Source organism: Carettochelys insculpta, chromosome 3 (assembly GCF_033958435.1).
Source record: "Carettochelys insculpta isolate YL-2023 chromosome 3, ASM3395843v1, whole genome shotgun sequence".
NCBI classification, from domain to species: Eukaryota; Metazoa; Chordata; order Testudines; family Carettochelyidae; genus Carettochelys; species Carettochelys insculpta.
Genome location: NC_134139.1, coordinates 128,533,599 through 128,546,020, shown reverse-complemented (window position 1 = coordinate 128,546,020; position 12,422 = coordinate 128,533,599). Strand labels below are relative to the sequence as shown.

Sequence of the window (12,422 nt, the reverse complement as noted above, 5' to 3'; positions counted from 1 at the left end):
TTTCCTGAGGCTTTCATGGAATGACATTTTTCATTCTCTGCGTCTAAAATCTACCTCCCTGACTCAGCTAACTTTGCTGAAGCAGTGTTCATATTTAGGATAATTGTCATCTCTTTATCTACACTTCATGTTGCGTTAGATTTTGAGCATGCAGTTGCCTAATAAATTATGAGAGCCTATTAAGACTATGAAGGGCTGTTCCTTTTATAGCAGATCTTTTTCAAGAAACAGTAAAATCAGGAGTGGCTCATGTTTTATATTGTCCTATACATCTTGTGGTATATAGTAGTTTGTTTTGTTCTAACTTTGACTTTAAGATGCTGAGATTAATCATCAGGTTTCAGTGGTATTTTTGTTTCTGTATAATAATTTGTTCCAGGGTCATTGGTTTGGATTATACATGTCTGTTCAAATATTCACTTGATTAAATTTTTCTTCATATAATCTTGCCTATATAATTATTTTGTGTATTTATGTATACGCTATGTACACAGGAATATGCAAATCCAGACACACACCAGCCTGAGCAAGTGTATCAGAATGTATTAGGTTGCATTTCATTATGAGGCAATGTAAGATTACACAGCTAACACATTAACAGTAACAAACAGTTTGTGTTTTGAATGCTCAGCTAGAACAAAAGGGTTAATACCACATTTTCATGTCCATGTAGTATTAGTTGTGTGCTCTGAAGTGGCTGACCATTTCCATTTTGATGTCAGTCCCATGAGAATGAAAGCATTTCAGAAAGGGTGTGATCTGTTCTGCTGGTAAGAGTGATTGAAAAGGAACAACAGAAGAATTGAATAAATCCCACCTTCCTGTCCATGCGCACACAAACAGGCACATTTACACCATTTAATGCTACACTACAGCCTAGCAGGCTGACTTGGCTGGTAACAAAACATAGCTGAAAATCCAGATTACAGTTTAATTATAACAGTGTCTATTAAAACAGAGGCAACAAAAAACTGCTATCCAAAATGTAAGCAAACTGGGGAGATTAAACTATTTTGAAAGCAGGCTGTAATGATAAGTATACATGCAAAAGCTGACTGAGGCCCCTGGAGTGGAAGTGGGGGCCTTGACGGCAGGCTCTTGGTCAATTGGTGAGGCAAAATGGTTCACTGAATTGGATAACACAGTGCATACCATAGTGACTGATTAAATTGATTTGTCTGTGGCTGCAGCCTACACTATTATAGAGTCCCTTTAATCTTTTCTCAAACTCTTTTTTTTTTTTCGGGGTGCGGGGGGGAAGCTTCTGGATGAATGTTATCCTGAAGGAAAGAAATGAATGTAAGTTAAATTTAGGGCAGTAAAATTCTCTCCAGAATTAAGGTCAGATATATTGTTTCCAAAGTGAAGTACAGTCCTTACAAACAAACAGATAATAGGTCACAAAATAAATGTGTGATATAGAGTCAGGATAAAATCTAGAAAACACATTTTTTAATATTAATTTAAATCACAATGCACATACCCTATATTTTAGTATTTTTCTAAAACCTTTTACGGTGGGGTAGAGATCACTGAAGTGATTTTTAAGTTGCAATTCTTAGAGTTTTATCTAGTTGTTTTACAGAAAGCTTATCTCACAAGCAGAATACCAGCAAGAGATCTTCATAATGATGTTAACTTGGTAATTTGTTTTGAAATACCTGCAGTGACTGAGGGAAAGAAACCAGTGTATAACTTTCAATACAATACCACATTTTTGTGAAATAAATAGTTATCATTTTGGTCTTAGAGAATAGGATGCTTGCAGAGTATCTAAACATTTATTTAATCATGATGAAGTATTGAGAAAATAAATGCTAGATGACTGTGGTTTGTAAAATTGTGCCCCTTCTCTTCTTCCTTTCTTTCAGCTGCTCAGGGTAATTAAGGTTGCTGGGTCAATTTACAATGCATGCAAACAGACTCAGCTTGAGAAAGAGTTCTTCAGTCCTACTGGCCCAGTGCACAAAGAACAGATGTATACTGAATATTTAAAAATGTTAGCAGCTCATACAAAGCCACTTAAAGGCTCATTTTAGCAGTTTTCTTGTTGTTGCACTTCTAAAACTTGGACTCAATATCATTCAACATTCTATGCCAGGATTTTTTAAAAATCGTTCATTTCTATGTGTCGTTTAACTTCTCTAATAAATTGCCCTTGCAAAATTCATCTTGGCCAGGGCAAGGAAATTTTTTGACTGTACTAATGAGTGGGCAAGAATTGTTCAAAAAAGAGAGGGTTCCCCTTCCTTTCCATGAAACATTCATCGCAATTTTGCAAGGCTGATATAAACTATGTACTGGTTTTGGCAATTTCTCTTAAATGCACACAGACACAAATCTTTGGCATCCAAGTTGACAAAGACAGCAACTACAAAGATAAATGTGCACATAAGTGTTTGCAGGGTTGGGATTAAAACTGCATTTTTCTGGTGATCAGGAATTTTCAGATATCTCACCAAGACTTAGATCCAAAGCCCATTGAAGTCCATGGAAAAGTTTGTAGTGACCTTTGGATCAGGACTATGTAAGCAGTGTGCTTCCCTTATTTAAAGGATTTTGAATTTAGGTCTGGCAATCATGTCAGATGATTAGGTGTAATTTTTCTCAAAAAAATGCAAAAGAATTAATTAAATTGATGCATATATAAGATTTATAATGCTGGTTATAGAAACATAGCAAATATCTGTGCAAAGCTTAAGGACAATGCAACATAAAGGTCCTATTACATCAAAGAGATTGTCTTCACAGATCTGCATTCTGTGCGTGATTATAGTTTGTGCAATTATTTTCTCTTTACCAAACAGTACAGGACTTTATATCATGTTCATTTTAGGAAACCGTAAATTTAGCTTTTCTTATAGATCAGGATCATTCAGTAAGGTATTTGCTTGAGGATTACAGGATTGAAACTTTAGTTAACAAGATTACCAGTAAAGTATTTACTTTCGGGATGTATATCTGTAATTATTGGCATGGCTGCTTAAGGATAAAATTCTGTAATAGTTATACTTTCTGGAGTTTGTTGCCTTGTTTTTGGAAGACTTCAGTTTAACTGTGTTGAGTTATGGGGTTCCAAGGAGGAAAACCATAAAGCCATTTGTATCACTTGTCCAGACGGGGCTCCGTTTCAAATAGGAATAAGGGGATTTCGAAGTTGCCGGATCCTTTTGAAAAGGATCCCTGTCTGGACGAGCCGTGCAGCAGCAAGCTGTGTCAATTTCGAAGTGCCATGGCTGCTGGCATTCTAATGAGGTGCTGGATATGTATTTCAGCGCTTCATTAGTAAACTTCGAAATGGCCATTTGCATGGCCATTTTGAAGTTTTGGGCTAGTGTAGACGTAGCCTATACCTTTTTTTAAACAGAAATGTAAATGCCCCTCAACACACTATGTTGCAATCTGTTAACAAAAGGTAGTGTAAAAAGCTTCCTCCCGGCCTCCATCCCCTTCTTGCAATGTCCCAGTGATCCATTCATGGAGCGGACCTGCCATTCATATAGTTGGGTCTATATCACCATTCTGATCCATCCCTTTCTAGCAGTGTTGGGATCTGGTAGGTGACACAGGGGTCGGTGGCACATCATTCCCCTGCCTGCAGATATTACTGAAAAAAGTAACTGAGCAAGGGATTGTAAAACTGTTCCTACAAAACCTCCTCAAAGAAATGAGAGAATATCCCTGTAAGGAAGGTCCAGCAGCAGCCTGGCCCAGGGTAGTTCATTGAAGTCATGAATGGGGAAAACAACTGGGCTTCAGAAGTGCCTTCGGCCTCACCTCCTACAGATCTGGATCATGGGAGGCTGGGCCTGGGAGGTTGAGAGGAACTCCTTCTCAACAAGACCCTTGCAGAGGTGTCCTTCCCCTTACCTAGGGAAGAAATGCTCTGGCCCCATTGTGTCCAGCACGCTAGCTGCTAGCCACATGTGGCCATTTGTCCAGTTGAGTGTGGGTAGTTGGCTTGAGCAATAAATACGTTTTCAGAATAATGTGGCTTCAGAACTGGTTGGATACCGTGGATCTAGTCCATTATCATCTTTGCACTTTTGCTTCCTTTGTTCTTTTGGAGCTAATTTGGGTTCCACAGTTTTTCAGAAGATAAACTCCTCTGTAAGGGTTGGGTAAATTGTGACTGTTTATCAAAGAACATTGAATTTACCTAATTGCACTGTATTATTCAAGTTTTAACAGAGGGTCAGTGTCCTTTCTCCCCCTAGAAGCTAATATAGCATAAACAGGATTAATTAGTGAGGATGACCTTGTAGGCCTGATTTTTTGCAACAACTCATTCAGTCATTAAACACAGTAGCACTCGCGCAGTTTATTGCTACAAATATTCAGATAAAGATATTTAACCTACATTATGGGAATTAGTTTTTTTGTGGGCACATTTGAATATTTGGTGCCCTCTAGTGGACCATTCTAATACTATCTGTTCTCTGAAATTATTAAAGGGAAATATAACTGGTACATTTTGATAGAGTCCTAACACCCATTTTTCCATGCTAATAAGCTATAAAGCTTATTTTGGATTTTAGCTTTTGTCACTGCTGAAGGGTACATAAAGTCATGATTATTCTCTTAATATATTTTTCTAATGCTTTTGTACACAGCGCCTGTAACTGTTGGGTCTCACAAAAAAGCCCTTACAATGTCACTCTGCTTACTTAAGCCAGATTTTTAAAGCTCTTAAATTCATCTTTAAGACTCTAAATACCTTTGAAAGTCTGGCCTCAGGATCTGATCTGTTACAGTCAGTAAATAGACTCCCCCCATCTTCAGTGGGCTTTGCATCAGACCCTAATTAAGGGCCAGGTTCTGTGGGAGTGATACCAAAGTACTTGAGGCAGAAGATATGAATGAAGGTGGTAGAATCCAGCCTAAATCAGGATGAGATTTTTATAGTAGTTAAGTGAGTGTTCCTTTTGAGGAACACAAATTGTAGTTACTTTTTGTGGAACTTATGTTGCTAAATCTCTCAGAAACTTTAGTTAAAAAAGTTTCACCTTAAACCTTGCAACCAGAAAATAAATACTATAAAATATTGAGTGGAAACTCACACTGTTTTACAAATGTGCTGTGTATTTCCATATGAAATTAAAAATTGTTTGCACATTTTAAGGTTTGGCCCTTCCTCTTTCGTTCTCTCTTTAATGTTTGAAGAACATTTTTATTGGTGTATTTTATAACAGACTCTCTTTTTTTATTTCTAGATGCTACAATTGTGGTGGCCTTGATCATCATGCGAAGGAATGTAGTCTACCTCCACAGCCAAAGAAGTGCCATTACTGTCAGAGCATCATGCACATGGTGGCTAACTGCCCTCATAAAACTGTTGCACAACAGCCCACTAGTTCTCAGGGAAGATATGAAGCAGAACCACAGCCTTCCACTTCTGCTTTCCTGAGGGAAGGAGGAGGGGCTTACGGCCATTCATCTCCATCGTATTCTCAGGAGGGAAGATCAGAGATCTTAGAACGTTCAGGCAGGTCACCACAAGAAGCTTCCTCCAGTAAGCTATCTGCATCACCTGAAGAACAAAGCAAAAAGGGGCCTTCTGTTCAAAAAAGGAAAAAAACTTAACACTTTGTCATAACCTTCCATTTTCTTTACCCTCTTGGAATGTCTACCTCATGCAAGTACAGCGGAAGTAATTTCACTATCAATAGCTGACCTGAAATTTTAACTACTGTTGAAAACTGTGAATTTATTTTAAAGAGACAAATCACTCCAAGCAAATTACATTTGAGCAGGGTGACTTGTGTTTTACCTCCTGTGTGTGTGGATGTGCATGCGTGCATGTGTCTGTAATTTTTTCTGTCTGTCTGTCTGTATACATATTGATAATCACTGTCTCTATATATGTATACATACATACACCAGCATAACATTCTCCATTTCTCAGGATACATTGTCCATTGTGGAGCAGTAGTCATGGTTCAGAATGCTTTTGGATTCTCATTCCTGGAAGCAATCTTGAAACATGCTTTAAAAACTAGTTAAGAGCATGGCTGTTACTTTTCTGTGAACCAAAGGATACTTTGCCTCTAAAAGCTGCCAATGATATGGTACCAAGGGTGCTGGAACAATTTGTATAGTGGGGGTGCTGAGAGCCATTGACCTGAACTATAAACCCAATATATAATAGAAACCAATTCAAGTCGGGGTGCTGTAACACCCCCAACATCTACCTATGCACGGTACTGAGAATATTAAGACACTGTCCTAAGCCTCTACTCTGGGTAGATATTTTGTTCTGGATCCCCAAAGTTTAATGTTGTTTTGAGCTTTTTTTCTCCACTCCTCTCAAGGACATGCCTTGATTAAGTTGCCACAATCTTTGTTCAGAGGTGAGGCTTCCAAAAAGACAATGAATGTGTGGTTTCTATCGAGATGGCATTTGTTACATTAAATGAATATGCCTGAATTTTAAATTAGATCACTGTTGGTGGGAGGAATGTAGATGTTGTTATGAACTATTGTTTGAGTGGTATCAAGCTACCTCTCTCCCCCAACCTCATTTGCCCCTTTACATCTGTGAAAATCTTGGCGGGAGACACAGTGGTGGTGGCTGTGCTTCCCTGAGTCCCCCTGAGTCAGTGTACAGATCAAGGGGTTGAACACCCCTTTTTTACTACTGAAAGTCCTGAAGAGAACTCCCTATTTTTGGGGGGTGGGGTGCATTGAGATAAAGGAAAATAAATACAAAGTTAATGAAATATTGGGGTACAGCTTTATGGGGAATACAAATTAATTAATGGGCACTTTCAGTTGGTCAGACTCTCCTGCTAATCATGAAGTGCAAGTACGGTACTGAGTGAACAGTGTACACGTCTGACACAGGGAGGCCTTAGAGCAGGGACATGCAAACGTTGCCACACTTGGCGGAAGCCCTAGGACTCCATCTGCTTTCCATGAAATGGAGAAGGCTGCAGACCAGCCTCGGCTCAGTGTGTGCTGGGACCGCTCCTCAGCATGCAAGATGAATGTGTCTGTAAACTCACTGGGCTGCACTTTAACCAACCCATGGGCTGCACTTTGGCCATCCTTAATATGGTCCATTTGTAACTGATAGATTAACAGGCCATACTTAAGAGAATGTCCTTCCAACCATCCCACTGCAGACATCATTTCTTTGGAAAAACCATGTAATCCTTAACATTGGCAATAAACAATAGGATGTTACAGAAACTGACACAGGAAGGTAGATTTAAGCTCAGATAATCAAAAAAGAAAAAAAAAAGAAACAACAGGTATGAAAAGGCAATAGGGGGCCCAGTTCAAATCTGTTGTAATGCCATTGGCTGCTGCAGCCTTCCACCAGCAATGAATTGGGTCCATTAAATGGCAAGGCCTCCCTCCTCAACATGTCTTGCCTTACAAAATTTTCACTGGAGCTGCTGCTGCTGCTGCAGCAGTAAATAGATAAGGATCAGCTGCCTCAGTGAAGTTTTGCAGATAAACTTTGCTTGAATTCCTTGGCAGTGTTTGTGAGAATCTTAATGGTTTGTACGGATGTTCTCAGTATGCCGTGATGCAGAGCTTACCTTTGACGATATTGAATGTGATGTATCTATAGAGGAAGTACTTTCTTGCTTTATGGGAGGATTGTAAACTTATTTAAATTATGTAGACAAATCTAAGTGGCATTGCTTAACCTTCTAGCAGGTATAAGAACCAGGTGAAACAGCAAAAATGCAAAACTTAGGTCACTTTGAAAATGTAAACCAAAGTTCCTTATAGAAATAGGCAATTGTGGATTTGAAAATTGGTCATTCCCTGTTTACATATAAAAAGTTCAGAGCTGAGATCATTAAGAAATAAGTAATTCTGACATATAGACCTTACTGGTGCGGTTTGAAATAGTTTTGTGCACCAAAACCAGACTGAACTGCTAAGAGCACATACCAAACCTATCTTATGATTGAAAGTGTAGGTTTTATTTTTGTATATTCAAATGTTATCATTATTGCATAACATACTCAGGACAAAGAACTTAGCTCAGGGAATATACCATATTTTTTTTTCCTTTACAGAATAGTCTGCAGGCCTGCTTAACTCAGAACAAAACCAAATAGACTTAGATCTTTATATCTCTTTATAAGTATTGTGTACTGATGATAACTACCTCTGAGTTGACATACATTTATGTTTCTTATAATCAAATATCAACTGTTTGTATTATGATTTCCTGTGAAAGTAAGAGATAAAGCAGTATTCCTGTACTGGTTGCTTATGTAAATATTTGCGATCTTACATTCACAGGGTCTGACTTTCAGATATGCTGAGCAGTTACAGCTCCCATTAACTTCTAATGGCATTTCTAGTTGCTCAGATCTTCTGAAAAGAAAATATCAAGCCCACTTTGTTTACATAGGTAACAATAAAATTATTGTTCTGTTTACAGCAAAAGGCTACCTCATTCTTACTGCATAAATACACATTTGTGCTGCTCTGGCCTTAAAGGTGGCTGTTGATCCTAGGGTACATAACCTTTTATCTGTGGTATATATGTAAATTGGTAATTCATCACTTCATATTTTGCGGCAAATACTTGTTTAAAATGAAGCACCCATTTTAAATTGTGAAAAGTCTCCAAGCATTAACTTATGTTCTATACGTTTTTTTTCTCAGAAAGATTGTGGGCGCTCTTCACAAAAAACAAAATGAAACAAAGCCAATATGCAGACACTAAAGCTAACTACAGAACTGCAGAGTTGTGATAAGTAACTAATTAGCACTGGATTGCAATAGAAAGTCCGATTTTCATCCCAAATTACTCAGATTAAATAAGATGCTTTCCTTTCTCTTCCCCACAGCCCTCCAAAAAAAGGAGCTTTATAGATCCTTAGGAATCCTCAATGTTTATGGGGAAAAATCCATGTTTTTGGGATCCTCCCATTGTTCTGCCACTTTTGATGATAAAATGAGACTGTTCTTCCTTTAAGAACCCGTCATAAGAGCAGCTTTGATTCCCATATCCCTGACTTATTGCGCCCGAACACCTCACTGTAGAACCTGTCCACTCAGTCATATTAAAATAGATTCTGCAAAAGATGTACTCCTAGCTTCCCCACACTAGTGGAGATGAAATCTGAAATACAGGGATCTCTCTTACGCATCTCCTTCTGCCACCCCGCTTCCAAAATAAGATACCAGCTTCAATTTCCTCTCAGAAGACATTGAGAAATAATTCTCTTCCTTCTTCCGCACCCACTCCACGCATGCTAGTGAGAGCTTGAAACAAGGTGCACACTTGTATATGAAAAGATGAAACCACTTTTAAAGCCTATTTTGAGAGTGGAGAATCAAGTGGATGTTTTTGTTGTAGTTGTGGAATTTGATAGCTTTAGCTTCCAAAACATTCTACTAGTAATCAGCTTTTGGGGACTTCCAAATATCGTATGTTTTAATCCTAATTCTCCCCTTTTTATGACTCAATTTTATTTTGCACCAGTGCTATCCCAGAGTTGCTTCTTAGTTATATACTTAGTTTTGTGAATAGAGCCCCCTAAAATTGTTTATAGATCTTGTAACATTCTTTGTAAGAAGAATTATAAAAGGGCATGGGAAATCTCATTAAGTCTTAAAATTAATTTAAATTAATTTATCTGTAAGAAAATGTTTATCATAAAAATATATATGTGTGTTCCCCTGTGTTGAATTTAAAAGTAATTGGGAAAGATATGTACTTGTGCAGGTGCACTAATTTTAATTTTCTAATTATCTTAATGAGATTTGATTATTTGTTGTAGATACAAGCAAAGCCTTGTTAAATGCACCACACCTTATCTTGGTTTCTATCAACAGCCTCTTTAAGATACGTTGGTTGTGTTACCTCTGTTGTAATTGTTGACTGGTGAGGTTGATCTGTGAACATACATTTCCGTTTTATACTTACACAGGGCTGTAATCTAATGACTCTGGTAGAATTTTTATGAGAATACTGGAGAGTCCCAAAATATTTACTACCACTGTCAATAAACCAAATGTCAGAGTAACTAGCTTTTAAACGGATGATGATCTTGACTACCTCTTGGATTACTGTTTAAACAACAACTGGTTGACAAACATCATCAGACTGTGTTTGACTAGTATGTGTTGCTCATGGTAATAATAACAATAACCATACTAGAGACCAAAGTGAACACTGATTTCTATGTGTCTTTAATACTGTGTCTTATCTAGTGGTTTTAAATTATCCTTTGTAGTATAGATTACCTCATTGTCCATTTTGACTTGTACGTTGTTTACAAGGTGAAATAAAAATCACTTGAACTGTATTTTTTTTAAAGACAGCAAGTTGAAGCTAAAGGTCATTTCACCTATTTGCTGTCTTCTTAATGGACTAAAGCACTGATTGCCTTTCTACATATCATGTATTTTATATTCTCATTTCATTGCCTAATGCCTTTTTATTTCTGTCAATCATGGATATTGTGAGGTTTAAATAAATTACATGATTACAAAATAAAGCATATAACGTTGACATTTACAGTGGACTTCGGAGATTTTCTTTAAGTTGTATGGTTAAAGCATAAAGGATGCTGCCGCTACACCAAATATCCGTGTGTTAACCACATAGTACTTTTCAGTATCTTATCATCAGAAAAAGTTATTTTAGCTATATAAATTGATACTTATTCAGACCTAAATCCTGTAAATTGATAGTTGTACTTCTGTGCCATATCTGCAAGGCTACATAAATTACAACAAAACCTGTGTCCCATTGACAAAGATCATCACTTTTGAAACTGGTTCACTATATGCACCCTATGGCCATTAAGGATGGTCATAAATTCAAATCATTCAGATATTTAGGGACAAAAAAAGCCTGTTTCTGTATTCAATTCCTATGCCATCTTTATCTCCTCATCTGCTCTATAGGAATTTGAAATGTACAATTTTTAATTTTAAACAGTATCACTTGTAAATTATCCAGCACAAACTGAAAACTTCACATTCCAAATCAAAGATTAGCATAATATTATGTAAATTTATTAAATCCTGGTGCCATTGAATTTAGTTTCCACCTATATACATGCAAGTATGCTGGAGTGTGTGTTTTTAAATCTGATAATATGTTACATTACAAATGTGTCCCCTTATATTTAAACACTTACGTAATAGTTTCAGTTTTCCAGTACATCATATAGAAAGCAGAATGATTTCATACATTAGAATGTTTCCACAATACTAAATGTTTCCACTTATCCCTTGTATTCATCAAGGATTACTTTTTTTCAAATGGCTTTACACTGACATGTTCTTTGTCAGCTATCAAAAGTAATTTTGATCAAGTTTCTAGTTTCTTGCAGGAAATTTTGTCGGCGCTTGAAAAGCAAACATGGCAAGTCCACCTGTCTTCTTTACCGCAATACTTATAAAATTACAAAGGTACAACTTGTTTTAGTTTGGGAATATATAGATAGTATTTCTACTGTCACACGTAATAATCAGTTTCAGAGGCCTTCTATCAAAATATCAAATCACATATTTGATTAAAATAGGTTTAATATAACTATAGTATATGTTCTGTAACATCCACAAGAATAATATTACTGAGTTGATTTTAAAGATCTGCAGTCCAATCACCACAGCAGCTCTTAATGATTATTGGAATGGAAGCCCATGAAACAAAATTAACTTGTTCAGAATGAAATCAATCTTCCCACGAATCAGTGAAAATTAAGAATGATGCTATTGATTCAAAATCAATAGGAATATCAAAATTCCTGGTAGTCAACTAGATTCGTTAGTCGGTAGACAGCAATGGGGGTAACATTTTATTTATCACTGATCCACCTAACATGAACCACAGAAATGATGCCCTCAAAAATCCACGAGGAGAACGCAAAACTCTCAGGAGCATTTCTCAGCAGCTAGGAAAACTAAAGGCATTTAGCAGAAGAGCTGAGCTGTGACATGGTGACTTGAGCTGAAGCTAGAAATGAGTCCCACTGACCTTTCTTGCACAAGCCACCACGTCAAGAGTCTCTACACTGCCATATTGAATCTGCTCCGTTAACACAAGCGCTGTTGTGGAAGGCTGGAACCAGGTAATTAGGGCAAAAAACTGGTACACAGATAACTGAGATTGGGCCAACTTAACTTATCAAATGTACTGCCGACCCTCAAGTTTTCAAGTAGTCGTGCCTTAAAGAAACTCAAGAGATTTTAAAGTCATAGTAAGTTTTTTTTCTTCTCCATCCCCTATGGGATTTTGCATCTTTTAAGTTTCACATTTTCAAGCTTTTTGCTGCAACTTTGGAGAGTAAGAAATGTTCATTGTAAAAATGAATCATGATTCCAGTTAGGGAAGCTTTAAGGAAAATACTAAATAATGTGAAAGTCAACAATACTGTTAAAAACACTACCCTCAGTCTTTATGGTGAAGGCTATGTAACCTCCTCCCAAAGTAA

At 37.2% G+C, this 12,422-nt stretch overlaps 1 protein-coding gene across 3 annotated transcripts in view; it reads left to right on the top strand.

The window, feature by feature from the left end:
- The window catches only part of LIN28B (lin-28 homolog B), a 150,723-nt gene extending 145,140 nt beyond the window's left edge, over window positions 1-5,583 (top strand). For all 3 annotated transcript variants that reach the window (XM_074988836.1, XM_074988835.1, XM_074988834.1), the window contains one exon: window positions 5,214-5,583. In XM_074988836.1, the coding sequence (XP_074844937.1) occupies window positions 5,214-5,583 (370 nt within the window). The remainder of the gene's footprint in view (window positions 1-5,213) is intronic.
- Window positions 5,584-12,422: the final 6,839 nt, after the last annotated feature.